Here is a 21,239-nt window from a genome sequence, read left to right on the forward strand (position 1 = left end):
GCTGTGGAGCCGAAACAAAAAAACTGACTCCAACTCCTCTATGTAATTAAGTGATTGTGGTGTACATATCTCAAAGTATATGCATACGCTTTTACTTAGAAGAGGCTTATATGTTATAACTGGTTTATATTAAATCAAAGATGTTGTGATTTGGAGTTGATATAGTTTTACTGACTCCGACTCCAGAGCCCTGGTTACAAGTCAATACTTGTGAATAGTTACTTCAATGTTAGTGTTAATTAGCTTGACAAAACAGTAGATAGAGATGTATTTTAATCTATATGCAAGATACAGTGCATACTATGAATCATCCTCTTACAAATACAAGACTTAAATATCTTCTAATGTCAATGGTTAACAAATATGATCTGCATTCACTCATTTTTGCCAATGAATTCCTAAAATGATAGAATTAAAAATATTTCAGTGCAAGATCCTTGAGTTTGGTTAGAAATATTTAAATAGAGATTGTTAGGAAAATACTACATTAACATTACTCTGTTTTATAAAAAATACAGATCCAACTGGTGTGCTAGAGACAGCAACCAGTTCTCCCTCAACTGTCTAACATGCAACTTTATTCACATTGTTTTGAATTAATCATGCATTATATTGTAGCTTCAAGACTTCAATGATGTGACTATTTTTAGAATGACATTGCACAGATTATATCCTGTCAGTTTGAATATGAAAAAAATATTTGGGCTGGATAGGGTCAGCTTAAATGCTAAAAGGTTAAACAGGAAATGACAAATGTTATCTTGAATGGTCATTATCGATCATATCTGCTGAATCAGGGCTGAGCAGTTAATACAATTTAAATTATATACTCAGCTACTATCACAGGTTGTGTGACCTCAAACTGAAGTAACTGATATAGTTTTTTTCCAGGTTATGGTGTGGGAGGCAAAAAAATAAAATAAACCCACCCAATTTACTATCAGTTTAGTGTTTAGCTAAATTAGCAGTTATTAGTAAGGATTATGGGAGTAGGCATTCAACTCTAGCTGGATAGGAAGGGTACCAATGACTAGCTAGGTTGATGGCGGGGATAGAACAAGCAAGTGAGTCATAGCTCTTGTGATTTACTCGCGCCCTACATTGGAATGAAAGATGGCAGGATAGAAAAGTCTGCAATATTTGGAGTCACAGACAGTAGCCCTAATTTAAAAGAAACAGAGTGAATATGTAGTGATAATATCTCAAAAAGAAATTTTATTACATCTACTTTTATTATTATATCATCATGAAAGAATTTGTATATAACTGGCCATATAAACAGTTTATAATTTGACATTTATAGCAAATGTCATCTTAACAAACAGTCCAAATGAGAGCTAACCACTTTTTGAAAAATAAACTTTAGCTCAACACAACCAGATGTATTTTGTTCTAAATATATCAATGTCAGACTAAATGGATTCTTGATTCATCTACCAAACTGATACAGATTATACGATTCTATATTTTTGAGACAAGGAATTATGGATATTATTTACAATGGATGGATAGGTATCCCCATCTTGTTTGTTGTTATCACATTTCAGCAGATGTACTCTCCAGCCTTCATCAGGTGTTCTGGTGGAATTTCGAGCCCAACCCTTAGACTAATGGGGCACAGTGTTCTCATTCCTAAGGTATGTTGCTGGTGTTATTTTTCTGTTGATATTTTTCAAGTCCCTGCCATCAACAGAAAAATAATATCAGCAACATACCTTAGGAATGAGAACAGTGTGCCCCATTAGTCTAAGGGTTGGGTTCGAAATTCTGCAAGAACACCTGATGAAGGCTGGAGAGTACATCAGCCAAAATGTAACAAATGAGATGAGGACACTTGTCCATCCATTGTAAATAATGATATAGATTACAATTCCAAGTTCAATAATAGTTATATGATTATCCAAGACGTTCTATGGGGGGGGGGGGGGAATTCTTAGTCCAAACCAAGATACAATTAAGTTCCAATTTCACTTCCCAGTTGGATGGTTAAAGTTATGATGTATTGCCGACACCAACAATTTATGAACGTTTAAATTTTTAAGATATTCCGACCAACAAAGCATGGAACCAGGTTCAAACATTCAAGTAACTTCACGACAATTTGTATTTATCATAAATTACCAGAGTTATGACGATCCAAAACGTGACTCCTGTATTTGGTAAACTTTCACCAAGACATTGCAATGGTTTGAAATGATATCCAATTATGTTTTGTAGCCTATGTAATGATAATTTATGCCAATTAAAATTTGAAGCTGGTAACAAAAGTTGCAGCCTTCCATTTTCCTTTTCAGTGGTTCACATTAGAAAAGATAAGCAACAATAATAGACTAGTCTTGTAATCATTTACAAACACAGGAATATTTTAACAGAATTATCAAACCCACTACAGATAGAATTAATGAGTGTTAAGTACTTAACATGTATTTCATTCGTTCACTTTGTTTCCAATACAAACCTTTTAAATTTTATCTAACAATGACAAGTAGATATCTATCTCAGTAGCTTTATAGTTAGTTATCTCCTTAAGCCTGAGATAACTTGTGCTTTACAACTTTTCATTGATTGTTCACACAGTAAGTAACTAGTGGATATCAAATTTTTCAAAATATTACAAAAAATCTTATCTAAATTGTATATTTTGGCCAGTAGTAGCAACACTTTCGGATAAATAGTCAAAGATAATCACAAATTACCATAAATGACAAAGGTAATGGCATATTCTTCAAAAATGTGAGCTGTGATTCGGCCCCTGAGAAACTACATTCACATGCACACAGCAACACAAGAAGCAGAGACCAAAACAATGGTTAATTTATATTCAAATCTATGACTTTTTAATCTGACAATGTAACATGCATCAACATTTATATCAAAACTCCTCAAATTAGAGACATCTAATGGTACACAAAGTTTTAAATCTCAAGTAATTTAAAATGTTAAATTAGACTGCAGTCGTTTAATTAAGAGCCTAACTCCCTGAGTTAGATGGAAGTCATTTAATAATACAGAGCTGTTAAATTCTTAAGTTTAAAGTGAATTTAATAGTTTTGTGTTCCGTGATTTTAATGCGATTTCAACAGTTTCAGATCAAGTCACTTGTGAGACTAATTACAAATCTCCGATTAGACTTTCTCAACTCAAATTTCAGTACAATAGAGGAGTTTAATTTCAGCTAAATCATCTGGAAAAGGAGAAACAGAAACATGTACCAAGTCACTATACATACAACTAGCTGTTCAGTTTTATTATCTGTGACAAGACTACATGCTCATTAATCATCTATTCTAAAATTGTCTTTAGTTGATGAAGGTTTAGTTTATCTACAGGCTATTGATCATAACTAGCTTTATCATGTAGTGGTCCTTTAGGTGCAAAGCTAGAGATAAACTTATCCAAAATACTCAAAGCAAAAAAAGAAATTAGTGAAATCTTTTTTTTAAGCCATCATTGATATTTTTCGTAAGTGATATTTAATATTGTCCAGTATTGGAAGCCAATGTTAACTAACCTCACACTGCTCAAATGGGTGGGCTTTGAACCAAAATAAAAATATTAACTCTTTTACTATCGTATTTCTGTGAAAATACACTGCCTTTTGGTTCAATTAATTTTGCAAATAAAGAATTTAGTAAAACAAAATTAAGCTGGTATTTGGAATATAAATTAGCATGAAATTTTAATGGAAAGTTTTAATTTAAATCACTTTAAAGGAGTCTGTATCACAGTCTGTACCATAGATGGTTTAAGGCAGGCTGGTACCAAAAGGGTTAAAATGTTGAATAATCTAACATTCTAGTTTCAGTTCACAACTGACTGGTTAATGTTAAGGAAGGAAGAGACAACTACAATTTATGTGAATATTGGAGTTTAGTCATTCAAACCATTGTTTTTCATGGGAAAAACAATTCAATAAAGAGAAAGAGAGAAGAAAAATGCAGCTAGATAATGTTATAAATGATGGCAGTAAGAAATGCAAAATACTCATTTAAAATATTGAAATTTAGTCACAACTGTAGACTGAAGATATTCATAGCAATCTTGACTAACTGTAAGCATTTAACAACAGCCATGTTAGATAGTAACAGCTTAGAAATTTACTTGGTGGGTGGGAGTGGGAAGAAAGAGGGAAATGGTTTCAGATTTCATTTTTTCAAGCAACTAAGTTTTACCAACAGGAAAAGATATGGGTACATTATGCTGGCGAACATTAACAGGGATAGTCTGAGATGTGGGCCTTAAATTATTTTGCTTCATAGTTCATAGCAATCCAAACATGGTTGATGGATTTTTAAAAGGAAAAGGAAGATAAACAATTTCTCAATTTTCCTGCCTTCTCCAACCAAAAGCCTGTTGATATGGGTAGTGTCGGAAGTGATGATAATTAGATAAAACAATTTTCAGTAGGGAAAAATAATCACTGATGAAAGCCGAAACTGTAAAAGTTAGCTAAAGTAACATGTCAGTTCTCAGAAACTAAGATGACAATATCTTCTATTAGAAATAGTTCACAAAGATAAATTCAACATTTTTCAAAGTTTGAGGCAAACCCACATGAAAAGTATTTATGAACTGATGTTTTAGATAAGCCAAGTTTTTATGAAGTTCAACATCAGAATAAACTTAACTTATAAGAAGATAATGGCCACAATAAACAATTGAATAAGCAACTTGTGAGCATAAGCAGAATTTTCTTTTACTCTTTTACTTATTTCAGTCATTTGACTGTGGCCATGCTGGTGCATGTAGACTATCAGTTTTATCTTATGTAGTAAGTAGCTTTACAGTTAAATTTGCTTTTCAAAACTGCTATTCAGATCTAAATGGATTTCATATTAACCCAAAGCAATAAACCCCTAAGCTTATTTCATTGATCTATGATAAATGAAAGCCAAAGTTGACTTGGATGAGATTTTGAACTGAGAACAAAGATATTTAATCCATAACTACCACTTCTCCCCAAAATAATGATTTCTAAGGTAGCTAGGGATAGTGAGTGAGTAGTTGATTAAATTGAGCCCGGTTCTCAAGACGTTTTATCAGTCCAAAAGAATGAAAGGCAGAGATAGAATTTAATTATAGAATATCGATGAACCCAGCTAAACACTGCATAACCCCCTTTGATATCAACCTGCATCAGGTTGCTCTTGGTTCTATGATACATTGTTTTAAAGTGATCTAAAAATCTTCCAAAGTTCTGTGTTAATTGATGTTCCAAACACCAGCTTAATGACATTTTACTGAAGTCTTCGTTAATTTTAAAAATTAATCAAAACATGTATTTCAACCAGAAATATGGCAAGAAAATGATAATGGTAATAAAATTCATTTGTTTTATCTAATGACTGTAAACCAGTTTTTAAAGGTGAAGTCAATATTGTTCATCAGCCCTTGTAGATGGCAAAGATGGAGTTAGACTAAAGTTAAGGGTGCACTTGAAAGCCAGCTTTTATGACAGTTACAAAATACCTTGAAGAATCAATGCAGAATAAAACTATATACATGCTGAAACAGTTGCATCAAATATAAAGTTATTTGGGTGGAGTAATCAAACAGGAAAAGAAAAAAATCCAATTATTTTAATATAATTATAAGTATACTTGTACCACTTGCAGTTTAGCTATGATAATATGACTGGACTTCTCTATTGAAAATGAAACATTAATCAGCAATAAGAGGATTTAGAAAGTAACCAAAATAAATCTAGAGTAATTGATCATTAAGTGGCTGAGTATTGAAAATAAGTAATTTGTCTACTGTAAAAGGAAAGGTGTTAATAGGTACCTATGATTTAAAGTATTAGAGCATTAGGATCCATATACAACTTGCCAACTAGAAGCCAGTTCTTCAGTAGCAGATAGTAAATTACCAACCAAAATAGAAATATCTGGCATAAATTTTATATAAATTTTAATGACTTCTCCATATGAACATTTAATCCTTTTATTACCATATTTGTTTGAAATCGACTGCCTTTACTTCAATTAATTTTGAAAATCATGAAGTTAGTAAAATAACTTCATTTTTAATCTGGTGTTTGGAACATATGAAATCTTGATGGAAGATTTCCATTTAGATAATTTTAGGACAGGAAATTAGTCAGGGTCAAATATTTTGCTTTGAAAGTGGAAAATTAGTGTAAAAGCTAGAAAGATTTTTTCCCATGCATTATTTCATAATGACTTAAAAATCAGTTATCAAAAATGACAGCAAAATTATCTACTCTTGGATAACACTTGAGTTTAGCTGAGTTTTAACGTATTAACACCAAGATTCTATTAAAAGAGCTGAACCAACAAATAAAACCTAGTATCTTGAACAATTTCCTGGCAGTAACAATGTACAAGTGGGATGGGCAAAGAAAAAGTCAAATGAAAAAGAATACACTGTGATGACACAAATCTATTCAGTTTAGTAAGGCAAATCAGAGCCTGGCCAAATCAAATTTGTATCTAATAGATCCTTTTGAAATAGAATTCAGATTCATGAGAGAAGATTGTCTTAATTGCTTTTCAAAAAGTATCACAGCTTTGACTGTGAGGTCCAATGGTTCCCTCTGAGGGTGGGTGAGGTTTTCCAGTATGACAAAGTCTCACAGGAAATGCCAACTCTGTATTTATTTCCTTTCATCTACTTTAACTTGATACTTTTTCCTTCCTTATTATTTTCATAAAGTGCAATTGTGTATTATTTTAAAATATAGTCTATAAAAATATTTTAAAAAAACACCCTCTAACAAATGTAAGCAAAAATCTAACTTTCATTCTCAGTAACACATCTGAAGATGACAGTACTAATTGTGCTAGTCAAGTGATTTTTTTAAAGTCGCAGTTAAAAGCCTCAGTTAAACTCAAGTGTTATCCAAGAGTAGATAATTTAACCATTACTGAATCTATAGTATTGAATATCAATATAACTGCAATATCTAAAGAAATTAACGTGTGGACATAAGCCCAACAGAGTTGTCCATTTGATGTTAAGTAACGTGTTGATAGAGGCTGGCTATAGTAAATAACAGATTAAAAAGGTCATGTTGCTGAACTGTGAGACTGATTACATCTAAAAGCTGCTGTTTCTCTCTCTCTCTCTCTGTAGCTTTGATCAAAAGGAACTGATGTTATTAAATGGTGTCAAATGATTGGGTGTTTCAACCAATACTCTCCTAGACCCATTCCAACCACATGTGCAGGGAAATAAAAAGAGAGTAAGACTTTTCAGTTAATCGGATCAATTAAGCTTGTCATACAGTTATTGCCTTCATCATCATAGGATTATGCTATTCAGGTGGAGGTGTGGGTGTTTAATTAAGATTGTTTTCTAACTATATGGTTTCAGGTTCAGTCCCATTGCATTGCACCCAGGGTAAATGTCTACTGCAGCCTTGGGTTGACTAAAGCTTTGCAAGTTGATTTGGTAGATGGAAACAGAAAGAAGCTCAGTTTGTGTCCTTGACTTGACATATTATAGTTGTAAATGAGTGTCTGTCATACAGTGTCATTCATTTCAAATATGCTACAAAAAACACGTCTGACCATGGGGAAATATTACCATGCTTGGAAACAGGTGAGGGTTGGTGACAAGACGGGTATCTGTCCGTAGAAAATCTGCCAAATGCAAGCATGGTACAGGAGACGTTTAATTCAATAATAAAGTTATTTTACTAAATTTTGCATTATTTTCAAAATTAAAAGAAAGGCAGTGCATTTCAATAGAAATAAGGTAATGAAAGAGCTAAAATATATTTGCCCCACAAATCTATGACTTGTGAAAGAACCTTATCAGTATTTCATGGTTAGGACATCAGCAGAAAAATCTTAAGAGAAAGGTGATTAGCTCACTTCTTTGATGAAGGGTTCCTAACCTCTAAATATTAAAATAGCAGAAAACCAACATATTTTTATAATATGCATTGTTTTGGCTTTTATATTATATGTCACTATCATCATCTAACGTCCAATATATATGTCTCGCATTGATACAGAATCAACATCAGTATTCATCTCATATCAGAGAGAGAGAGAGAGTGAGGATAAACTATCTCGCTCACACATTTTTAAATGACAATCTGCCACAGTTTGCAAAAGTATTGTTCTGAACCAATGCGTCATGAATCTTATCTTGCAAAGCTGACAAACACCAAAACAGTTACACTATAATTGTTAAGTAACTTAGTAAGTCTGAACAACTTAAGATATATCAGTCAAGGACATTTTGTTTAACAAATTAAAAACAATAGAGATACAAATCTCTAATTAGAAGGTATTTACTGAAATTAAATGGTGTAGTCACAGTAAAAATAGATACAAGAACCAATTTGAATAAGGTTTAAAAAAAAAAGTTTTGGACAGAATAAGTAATTATGCTGCTTAAAGGTTACAATTTAGTTCATTAATGATGCTTCTATTGTCATTTCTAAAACCAAATGAGTAGAGGTAAGTTAGAAGATTCTATTCTCTACAAAAATTTATAATCCAAGTTTGTCTCAATTTCTTCAATATTAAATTGTGCTGTAATCAGAATCAATAACCATTATCACTAGGTTAGACAGAATTTATTGAGATACATATTCTACAAATGGATGTTCTTGCTGCCAAGCCATCACCCGTTTCCATTCTCTGAAGATGGGCACTTGTGAAAGCGAAAACATGAGATACTTCCCCAGTCAGACATGTTCCAACAGAGGATCAAAAATGAATACTACCACTTGTAAGGTGACACTTGTTTACAACTATCACATTATGTCAAGACAAGGAGAGACAAGCACACACACACAATGGGAGTGAACCTGAAACTATGTGGCTGAGAAGTGAACATCTTAACTACACAACTATGCCATTCTACTTAACCTTTCTAATACCAACCCACCTGAGACCACTGTTGTTTCTATGACAAACTTTCTGCCTTAAACTGATCTCAAAAATTTCCATCAAAATTCCATTTTAATTTACATTTTAGTTTAATTATGACAAATTTTCTATACATTCTTCAATATTTCCAATATTAATTGAAAAGAAAAAAAAAAGCGGTGTAATTCAGCAGAATTATGGTGAATTAAATCCTATGGTGGTTCAGTTACTCATCTACAGAATCACAAAGTCTTGCCATTGGCCAAGATCTCTGGTACCAACAGGACAACTCTGAATAGTTTCATCATTCCTCCTGAAGGAGACATCATTTGTTTCTGTGTTACTCATTTACAGCTGGGAGAATTACAGCAGCATGAAGTATTTCACTCAAGAACACAGTGCAATGCTCAGTTTGGGAATCAAAACCATCTTGCAATCATAAGTACAAAACTAATGAATGACATTTAAATTATACATCATTGTTATATGACTATTGTGTGATGAGTCATATCCATCCACACCTTAGGTGGTACATGTTTAGTCACCGATTTGTAATCTGCAGATTATTTTAAATGTGTTAAACTACCCAAATTTAATATTTTGAAGAGTTGATTTCACTATTTCAGATTTTCAAGATAAATTTTGTAAAACACAGTTGAAATTAGAGGAAATATTAAACAAATTGAAAGGCCACCAAATTCTTCTACCTCCATTTTAATTAGAAGGGCCTCTGTTAATCTGATCAGGCCAACAAGGATTTCTCGAGTTTATTTTCAATGTTTTCACATTCATAGAAATGTTTTACAAGGTCTAATACATTTTGTTTAACCCTTTTCATATTAACCCACCTGAGTGTCACTGGCTTTATGATACAAACTTCTTGTTTTGAAGTGACTTAAAAATTTCCCATCAAAATTTCATGTTAATTGATGTTCCAAACACCACCTTAACTAAGCTATTTTAATAAATATTATTACCACAATTAACCTGAATCAAAGGCAGCGTAGCTACAGAAATATGGTAGCAAAAGGATTAATGACAGGTAACACAACTGATCTTGTGTCAAAGCAATGTTGCTCCAACGTTACAGTGGATTATTGGGGTACACCAAATCTATTTCTGTCTACAAAAACAGCAAATACACATTACTCAAACTTCCTCATCCTGTATATTTTACTCAATTACCACTTTTCTTATTGAAAAAACAATTTTTTCCAGAATAATTTAAAGATTATTTTCCTAGTAAACTATAACTAGAAAACACACTTGTAAACTCATTACCTGAACTAAAGTCCATGACATCAAGGTTACAATTCAGATGGTCAAAGATGAAACTCAGTATGTCAGTATATTAATCTAAAATGTTTACAAATGCAGCTGCATTCCAGTCTTTGATAACCAAGTTAAAATCACTTCAACACTCAAAAGACCAGTTGACTCGACTTTGTACCAATCTAAATTTCCTTTTACTTATTTCAGTCCTTGGACTGTGGTCACACAGAAGCACCACCTTGAAGGTTAATCAAACTTATCCTACTAATTTTTTAAAGGCTGTTTATTCAATCAGTTCATTTTGCCAAACTGCTAAGTTATGGGGATCTAGATAAACCAATAGTAATTGTCAAGAGTGGGGCACAGGCATAAGCTTCCACACAGTTGCCATCTACCAAATTCACACAAAGCATCTATCAGACCAGGACCATAGAAGACGCTCAGTGTCAGTATGACAACCTGAAAGAAGATGGTTGCAAAATGAGCTCAACAAAACCACGCCTGAAAATTTTTTTAAAAAAAGTGGACAATGGGACCAGAGTAAGAAATTGAGATAAAAATCAAAAGGAGCAGAACAAGTGCGTGTGTGTGTGTATCATTTAATGTCCATCTTCCAAGCATGCATGGAGAGGACAGTTGATAGGCTACTGTCCGTCTTGGCAGGGATTTTATGGCTGGATGCCCTTCCTAACACCAACCACTCCAGAGTGGATTCAGTACTTTTTACGTGGCACTAGCACAGATGAGGTTAGTTTTGGCATGATTTTTACAGCTGGATGCCCTTATGGCAGTAGAATGAATCTCAAGATTATACATTATATAATATCTAATTACTAGAAAAGAATTTCCATCTAACTTCTCAAAGTCCACTACCAAAGTGTCTAAGTCATTTTTTTTTATTCCCTTCAGACTAGAACAATAGTTTTAAAAGCTAAAACAAAAATTAAGAATTTATAAGAAACAGATTTTTGGTCATTTTCATTAAAGTAATCCATCAGTTAAAAATACTTTAAATGAATCATTTGTACTATCTCACTTCATGATAAAAACAATATTCAACCAAAACACAAAGCAATAAATGTTTATGAGATAGGTATTTAACGACTCCACCCTGTATTAATGGGAGATTCATTAAGTTTCATAAATTCCCATTAGTGGTGTTTGGGGAGGGAGAGAATAGAAAAAAAAGCAAGAGACAGACTTCAGTAATGAACAAAGCAGCACCACTTTGGAAAATTAATTACAACTTTCTGTTATGAGATTAACAAACCTGGAAGAACAAAAAAAACAAATATTAAAGGTTGTTGAGAATTCCGAAGCTTAACTATGAGTAATTAAAACAGAAGTGGAAGGTGAGTTCAATGCCTGATTTCCACAATTAAAGACTACTGGACATAATGGTCTCTAATTAATTCCTTTATTAGGCGACTCACTCCGCCACTGAATAGGAGGGGGAGGTGTTAAATTGCTTTAGCGAACTAACATTACATAAGAAAATTTGCATAAAAATGCAAGAATTTTTTTTCTCCCTCAAAATTTAATTCTAAAATATCTGTTTGGGAAAAGCAATATTTTAATATAAAAATTACAATATAAAATTAAAATCTGTAACTACTCCACCCATAAAAAAAATTTTAAACCTAACAAAATATTGAAATCCATCCTCTCTCAGATTGATCAAACAATTCACTTCCAAATATGTCCAAGAGGGATTATTAGCCAATTTTTATTTATTTTGTAATGCCTGGAACAGATTCTTGAGTTCTACAAATTTTTAATTGTCTGGAACAATTAACTTGATCAAAGGAATCAATTATGAAGGGATTGATGTTAGTAAAATTCTACCAATATTCCTACTGTGGGAACATGTTCCTTGGTGTAGCAATAGACAGAGACATATCCAGGTTGTAATAAATGGGATACTAAAGATAATGGGACTAACTTGAGAATCCTATACAAGAAGTTCCAAAATAGTAAATATTTCTCCAAGATTTAAGAACAATCACCCACAATTTAGATTGATATACTATTCTTTAGCACTTTAGCATTTAAACTGGCCACACCCAGTCAAATGATTCCACATATATTCAAACTGGCCAAATCTGGCCTCTCCCATCTACCCTATGTCATTCTATAAATAATCACCAAAATGTTGAAGTGACAAGGTAACACTTGATTGATTCAAAACAATATGAATTAAGAAGCAGTACACTTGACAGAATACTAAAAGGTTAAACCAGTGATACCTAAATAGGGCCATACAAAATCTTTGGTGGGCCACAGTAACGCTTGTATATTTAAGAAAAAGTTCCAAGCACATTAATTAAAAATTTTTCACAACCACACTACATTGACATAGCCATTACGTAGTCGCAACTGATCTCTGCAAACATGGAAAAGTAGACATTAAAACATTTTTACTCTTCACATATGGCTAGTGTAGTATCATTATCAAAAAGGCAGTAAGCTGATAGAATCATTAGCAAGCTGGACAAAATTATTTGTGGCATTTCATCCACCTTTAAATTGAGTTCAAATTCTGTGTGTTTATTTTGCTATTCATCTTTTCAGAGTTGCTAAAATAAGTACCAATTGAGCACCGAGGTCAATGCAATTGGCCAGCCCCCTCCCTCAAAATTTCAGGCCTTGTGCCAATAGAAGGAATTATTTAAGCCTGAATTAAGGTAGTGAACTGGCAGAATCAGCTGTTGAAAAAAAATATGCCTTGCAACCTCACCAAGGTTAACTTTTGCCTTTTATGTCTTTGGGGAAAATAAAATACCAATGAAGTACTGAGGTCAACTAACCTGAACCATTTCCCTAAAAACTGCTGTCTTCCTGCCTAAATCAGAATCTATTCATTTGGTGCTTCAGACATTTGGTTTTAATTAGTTGGCACTGAATGGGCCCACAGGAGAAAGAAGGTTGAACATCTAGCTTTTAAACCACTAACATTGTAATTGACCTATATAGTATTTTTTTTACTGACAGGCAAACTGTCACAAACTAATTCTAAATTTTATTTCACAGTCAAAATTTTTTCTTTTGCTATACCATTACTAAAGTGCTACTTTAGATGCCTAATCTATTGCCTATAACAGTGAGCCTAACCATTACTAAAATGCTACCATATCTATGAATCATGAAATCTAATCAATTGCCTACAAAAGTACTTGTTTCCATTCAAGATACTGAGCTTAAATTTCACAAATTTTCAAATTTTATGAAAATTTAAAACACCTTTCATGCCCATATATTTACCTAAACAAGTGCAGATACAGGCATGGCTGTGTGGTAAGAAGCCCGCTTCTCAACTACATGGTTCTGGGTTCATTCCCACCACATGATAACTTAGGCAAGTGTCTTCGTCTATAACCTCAGGCCAACCAAAGCTTTGTACAATGGATTTGGTAGATGAAAACTAAAAGAAGCCAGTCACTTGATAACTGGTGTTAGTGTTTATGTCTATCACTTAGTGGTCCAGGAAAAGAGACTGATAAAATAAGTACCAAACTTAAAATTAAGTACTGGGGTCATTTCATTCAAAGCAGTGCCACAACATGGCTGCAGTTTAATGACAAGTAAAAGATACAAGTTGTTCATTTTTTTTTTGTAACCTCCCTCTTCCACCCACTTAATGGTGTCATATAAATGTCCCCTCACAGAAAAAAGTAGGGTAGATTGTTTAAAACATTTAATTATATGCAATGATTTATTACCCATATTTTCTAATGATCCCCATCCAATCTATGCCTCACTTTGGATATTTACCAGGACTAATACTCCTTATGTTAAATGTTTATCAAAATTATGAAATTACATTACAAAATTATATTCCTTGGCATGTCAGTAAAGTTTTCTATTTACTGACAATACCATGTCATATATTAATGCTGACAAAGTTTTTAAAAATAATTTATTTCCAAGAAAGCTCTGTATGTCACTTTTAACCCCACCACTAGACATTTACTGCCCTTTTCTGATCTGACAACACCCCAAGTGGCTGCTACCACCCAGATTAAGAAGCAGTGATTTAAACCAGTCCTAAATCTTATCTCCCACAACCCATTTCAACTAAAATATGACATCACAAAATAGTCCCTTGTCAGAGATATTAAAAGAATATTTACCAAAAGTGAGAAAGAGGCTTCCTGTCAAACTCCAACACTTTAACTATGCTATCACAAACTTGTATGCAAGCATGTAACACACACAGACAAGCTAACATGTAACCACTTTTTGGGTCAACTGAAGTTATCTTAAATGTCAACTTATACCAAAAGGTTAAGAGAGAAACAGACTTGATATAAACCCCCTTACTCTCACCCACATGTACTATGACATATCACTATACTAATTTAGTTATTCTAATTATATACTGTATGAAGTCTTTTTATTTGAAGTTATTTTCCAATTGACAGTTAGCCCAGATTAGTAAAAAGGAGTATAAGTCGTAACTCTTGCATCACATCAATACAAGTGTAGAAATAAAAAGAAACCTGATTACACCTAAAGTAAATTAGAGATTTCACTCTGATAAACAGTGTAAACTAACATGTGGTGATTTAAAAAAAAAATAAAGTCTGTCAGTGAATAAGAGTAGCTCAAAAGGAGACTGGACTAATATGCTTCAATAGATCATCATCATCTGAAATGCTAGATAGGTGGAGTCTATAAAATCTATGCTTTCAAATTTCTCTCCAATAAAATTAAATGTTCTTATAAATGCTTATCAACAAAAAGCTCAAAACCACACTGAATTTCATGAAATTTTTTCATTGATTCTTCAATATAGCTGGAATAAAATGAACCCAAGTTTCATTTGGGACAAACTGACTGTAAAACTCTACTTGTAAAAGCAATTCAAGACAATTATAAACAAGCTACATGCATAATTAATTAATAAACTGATAAAATGAATTACCAATATCCATTTATTTCAGTCAATTAAAAACTAACCCCTTGAACATTTCAAATCTACATTACAATTGAGAAATTTGGCTGTACTCACATTCATCTATACCAAAATCCATTCACTAAATCAATTCTCCTGCCACTCACATCACATACAAGTCAATGAAGAAATGTGTTAGCACATTAGAATTATCACATGATAAAGAAAAGTTATGTGGTATAGTGGTGGCAGGCAGTCATGCTTCTGGCTGAACTATGAAGACTGTTTCCATTAGTTTTTTAAGAATTTGCTAATACCATCTCTAGATTACAACTCCTCACACACTTCAGTAACATAATCCAAGATATATGGAAAAAACAAGATGGCCATGACTGGAATGTCTTCTCCAGAGCTGATGTGGAATAAATTTTTCAGTATAAAGATTAAATTTCTTCATCTAAGTGTGTTTCCACAACAAATTTGGCTGATGTACCATGGGTACTAAACTCAAGATAAACCTGAACATTGTTTTACACAAAATATATGCCATATGCTTAAAATGGCAGCTTAAAAGTGCACAAGTAGCACATGCCATATATATGCTCTTGTCACTGGAATACCAGCCTCACCCAATCAATAACTTCAGTTCTTTATCAGATGAGCAATTAAGAAATTCACTTAAAGCACCAACAATTTATGCTACTACACAGAAGCATCTTGTGTAAAGAGCTTATAGCTATTTTTTACTAAAATCAGTTACCTCATATTCACACAGGTAGACCAGCAATATCAAACTAAGGATTTAAACGTGCTCTGCAGCCATTATGCCACGGGACAATGCTAGGTGTACCACAGTGTAACCTGAATGTAATTTTTTTCCCTATGCTTTTAGTTATTTTTAGTTTAGGTGTGCTGCCAAATTTTGTAAAGAATAAGTGTACTGCAAGTGAAAAATGGTTGTGGAGCACCGATTAGATTAAAAGCCACACAAAAACAAAAGAAACCATTTAACAGAAGATTAATTACATCAGTCACAATTAATGCTACTTATTTACTAACAAGAAATTGAGCTACACGAGATTCTAAAACTGCATAAATCCTTTAAAATGTTGAAACACTGTTGCATGGTAATAGTGGTGGCAACAGGATAATAGTAATTACTAAAGACAGTTGCAACAAACAACTAACAAAATCAATGTTAAAGAGCTACACAGCCTTCAAGCTCTGACGATAAGTCATTCTAATATATGACTGCTCAGACCATTCCACAAATATAACCTGACTGCAATGCCTGTGGGACACAAGATACATTGAATCCAATGATGACTGTAACTCAATCTTCAGTGTATAGCTAGCTTGTCATAGAGACATTAATATTTGGTTAGAGACCAGATGTCATTCTGCATGCATGACTTTTCCCCGCCCCCATCCACTTCTGATGGTACTGAACATATTTCTTGATATCTTCAATCCACTCTGCTCCATCATTCTAACTACCAAAGTGACCATCAGGTAGTAATGGCTTCCACCCATGAGGGATTGACGTTGCTTCTCTTTCAAATAGTCTTCAACTGTGAACTGCTTCTTTGGTCCTGCAGCTAGATGATCACCATGCCAGAGTTCTGATGTGCAAGAAACTGCCACATGTGATACAATTCAGATATGTTCATTATATAAAAAGCCATTTTAATGGATGAATTCAATATTGGTGTTGCATTTCCATGTACATAACACTGCCTTGCCAAGTGACTGAAAGGCTCTTCTGTTAGGGTTAGTGTCTTAATGTGTCAGCTACATGTGGCCTATGTCTCACACCCATACAGGGAGATGGGAACAATGTTTCAGACATACAGAGTATGCTTGAAATGGTTTAGAATCTTGGCCAGTATACAGTCATCAGAAATTATGCAGCCAAGATATGTGAATTTTGAGAGCTTGTGGCTGTTATTGAAGAAAGTGTGTGTGTGTGTGTGGGGGCTAACAGTATCATTAGTAGATTACCTTAGTAAAATTAAAATTTTATAGAGAATCTTTATTAGGTTAATATCCTATAGTCAACAAGCTTTAATCTTGACTATGCTTTAATTATGATGTTAATTTATGCTCATTCTTATAAAAAGTGGACATCTGCCAAGATGAAGGTTCATGAGGTTTCCAGAGTATATGTGAACTAATAGTTAAGACATCCTTATACTGTAGATCACTGAACTGGGATTTTCTTGTTGAAAAGGTTCCCATCAAATAGGAAGTTAATGGTAACCCCTATCTTCCTTTGTGTAACTGTAGTTATGCAAGATGAAGATAAACAGTACAAGAGTTAGTACACAGCCTAATCTAACTGATATTTTTATTCTTAAAAGCTCAGACATCTACCCTCCAACAACTCGAGTAATCTTCCCTGTGTGAAAGTGAGAATATCTTACAGAAGTTCTAAACTTACAGTATTATAAATCCACAAAAGCAATGATGTGGACTACATTGTTCCTTACGTTTCTTCTGACGTTATCTTGTAACAAGAATCACAGCAACTGTCTTAGCTCCTGCAGAAGCCATACTGTGATTGTGGTGGATTTATTTTCATATTACTGATTAAACTAACCCTTTGAGAATGACCATCCCAGCAAAATCAGAGCATACAGATTTTTGTAGAAGTTGACAATGTTAGAGTTCTTCCAACATTGTATACATACTATTCTCAGTTCCCTGTATCTGTGATGTAGTGCATTTATGCAGTGATAACCATCCTTCAAAAGCTCTATTAGAATATTGTCTGATCCTTACATGATAGTTTTCAATGTTTTGATGGCCGTACTTTCAGAAACTGCCAGTGGCTTTTCAAAATTCCTTAACGACTGTTGGATTCACTGGTCTTATGGTACTGCTGCTTTAAGTATTCTTCCAGTGATCTACTATTGCCAACTCCTCTTTCAATAGAGAAATGTTACCTGACGTTTGGGGCTTTGAAAATTTCTGAACAATAGGTCTCTGACATCATAGAAATTGTGCATGTCACACCTGTCTACATGCCTGTAAATTTATTTAGCTTTTGCAACCCATCATTCCTCTTTCAAGGCGCAAATAGTGGCCTGAGCTGCCTTCTAAAAAAACTTTTTTTTTTAAGAGTGAACCAAAAATGTTTTTCCATCTTGAATTCGATCATTTTTAGCAGTAGAATCATGTAGTGTGGAACGAGCACTATTAAGCCCAAGTTCCGAAGCAATGGGGAGTCTCTGAATCTTATAGTTTGACAGACACACGAAAGTCCTTAGAAAAATACGAAGTTGGTACTACTTAAATACCCTAAGCCCTAACGAGTGTAGATGCATCGGGACCTCTGTATTTAAGTAGAGCCACCAATTTGTTGCTTGAGCGTCATAAAGGACACAAACTGATAGGCTAGTGATTGTGGTGATGGTAATGACGAGTAATGAAGATAGTTGGGATAGTGGATGAAAATGATAGCGATCGTCAGGTCAAAGAATCACAGAGCCCAAACTAGGCGGAGATAAAGAATACGTACATCACCCGTTTCCAGCGTAACAAAAACCCTAACCCTAAACACCTGGTGTACGTAGTCTTTACTTTCGTTCCAAACGGTTGAACCATCGTTCTGACAATATTTCTTAGTAATCATTACTGTTCAATTAAACCGTTCAGCAAACATTTATAAACCCGACTGCCATGTCGGTGGGACAAAACAGAATTGTATATAGACACACCGAAGTCGAGACAGTTTAATAGTGAACGCTGAACTCTAATTCTCACGAAAAATATTTATTTCCCTCCTGAAATCTGGTGTGAAGGTCAGTTGTTTGACAGCAGTTAGAAAGAGAAGGAGAGAGAGAAGAAAAAAATTAAGTTGGAGAGGAGAGAGAAAGAGAGGCTTGATAGACATTATTCGGGCATGAGTCAACCAGCTCGACCACACGAACAAAGCTCCGTATACATCACAGCAACAAATTTATTCACGCGAAGGTTATCCTACAGACGTTTTCCCTTTCTTTCACCCCCCCCACCTCGGTAGATTAAGAAAATTATGCGCATAAAGAACAGTTCATCTTTTTACATTGAATGATAGGTGCGTGCGTAAAATGATTTAAAAATTTTCTTTTTACTGTAAAAAATATATATTAAAGAAACCATGTGCGTGCGAAATTAGCTGTTTAAGTGTGCGCAATAAAAAAAGTTCGTCTACTCCAGTCTATCTCTTCCTGCTGCTGTGTCAGTTTAAAACACTACGCAATAGTAGTACTGTCTCGGCTTCGATAGTTTAAGAGAAAAGACATTTTATTCTTTCTCACAACTTTCTACAAACCAGCACCATCCTCCCAGACATATTTCCTAACACAACAATCCCTAACATCTGTATATTTTTAGAATTGTGAAGGATTAGGGCAAGAGGGCGGGGATATAAAGATCACAGTAAAGGACTGACTTCGGGGAAATGAAAATCGTTGGTCTCGAATATCAAGTATTTAGTAGCTTATAGAAAGAAAGCGGGGGATAAAAGGGCAACAAGGACCCTAATCATATCTTAATTTTTTTTTATAGTATCTAAGACGATTAGAAAAATCACGTGACTGATAACGCAAACGACTGTCCCTTGATACAAAGATAAATCGCAGTAAAATCATTCAGCATCCACAACTTAAATTATGCCTTTCTTTGACTTCTGAAATAATTTGGGATTTAAGATCATCTTCTAGGATCGACAATTATTAACAATTAAAAAAAAAAGAAAAGAAACCATCACAATTAACCCGAGCAACTTTAATTAGGAAATGTTTCACATATTAGAAACATACTAGACAAATTTTAAGGACAACAAAGCTAGTTTTGTCAAAAAAGCAAATTTAGCTGAGAATTTATTAATGTGAAAAAAAAAAAAAACTCCATGTCTTAATGCAGATGAGATGCGATAGAGAAAAGTTTTACGATGTACAGAAAGCACAAGAATTTTAGACAAGAAACCTAAATATCTTGAAAAATATTAGTTTAAATATATTGCGACAGAGTGAGATATTAATGTTAATGCTAATAGTTGTCAAAAACGAAATAAATTATGTTAATTTATGGCAAACGAAGAATGCAAGCCGGTCTAAGTACATAGGAGCTATGGAGTTGTAATTTTCAGGCGAGCGAATAAATAGAACAGCAGACTTAGTCGGCCTAACCTTCATTTTAGTTTCCTAACCATTTTAAGAGGACTGGAATTATAGTATTTCTAGTCAGTTATTTTTTCCCCCTCGTTTCTACAATGCAACAGTGCTCGCTGACCGGTACTGCGTCAAAGGATGAAAAAGAAAAGGGGTGAAGGCGGGTTTCAACGACAATTAAATTTTACTTTGAAATTCAGTGTTACAATCTGCAAAGCATTACGAATTAAAATATGAACATTAAATTAGAAAAGACCCGGTACATATTTAAGTAGATTGACATAATTTCTGATCAAAACGTCAACGAAAAGTAATTAAAATTGCTATAGTTTCAATTAGTTTTAGATCTTGTCAAATTAATTAGAGAAGGAGGAGCGGACAATGTGAAAAATAAATATTAAATCTAAAAGAAGATTTTAGCGAAATGGAAAAAAAAAAAAAAAAATGGTAAGATTGAGCTAGACGAGAATTACGTTTCTGTCTGTAATTAAGATATTTTTAAAACGGATTTTCGTCTATTACGAAAAATTTCCAATTCTCTTTATATAATTTGAAATTCAAAATTTGGAATGAGAAGTCAGAAAAAACAAAAAAAAGAGCGAAAACATTCTATATATATATATATATATTGCGCAGAAAGAAAAAAAAACTAATTAATTCATAAGGGATTGAGGAAGGAAAATGAAGATATTAATTAGGGAAACAGTGGTAACTGACAATTGTTGTGACATTCAAGAAAGGATTTCGTTGAAAATATCTTAAAATTTTACACAGTGAAATTTAAGTGAAGTTTTGGTTTGAATATATAAAATAGGAAATAACAACAGTGACGTTAAAAAAGAAAGACCGGCCGGCTTTCACAGAACATAATTTCCTTACAATGGGGCGAAAAAGAACCATAATATAATCTTCCACCCCTCCCCATAAAATAAAAAAAATTTCTCAGTTATTTTAATAAATTCTTTACCTTTAGCTAATTCCTCCGGGATTAAATGTTTATGGTCCTCAGTTACAGGTTCTCCAATAATAAGAAGTAACGCAGCCTTGGTAGCTGCGGCCGTTCCGAAATCC

The 21,239-nt window shown here is 33.5% G+C and overlaps 1 protein-coding gene across 2 annotated transcripts in view; it reads right to left on the bottom strand.

Moving 5' to 3' along the window:
- The window catches only part of LOC106882381 (uncharacterized), a 52,159-nt gene that overhangs the window by 30,886 nt on the left and 34 nt on the right, over positions 1-21,239 (bottom strand). For both annotated transcript variants that reach the window (XM_089358753.1, XM_089358751.1), the window contains exon 1: positions 21,136-21,239. This exon is cut by the window's right edge and continues 34 nt beyond it. In XM_089358753.1, the coding sequence (XP_089214879.1) occupies positions 21,136-21,239 (104 nt within the window). The remainder of the gene's footprint in view (positions 1-21,135) is intronic.

This window comes from Octopus bimaculoides, chromosome 10, assembly GCF_046866305.1.
Source record: "Octopus bimaculoides isolate indiv1 chromosome 10, ASM4686630v1, whole genome shotgun sequence".
NCBI lineage: Eukaryota > Metazoa > Mollusca > Cephalopoda > Octopoda > Octopodidae > Octopus > Octopus bimaculoides.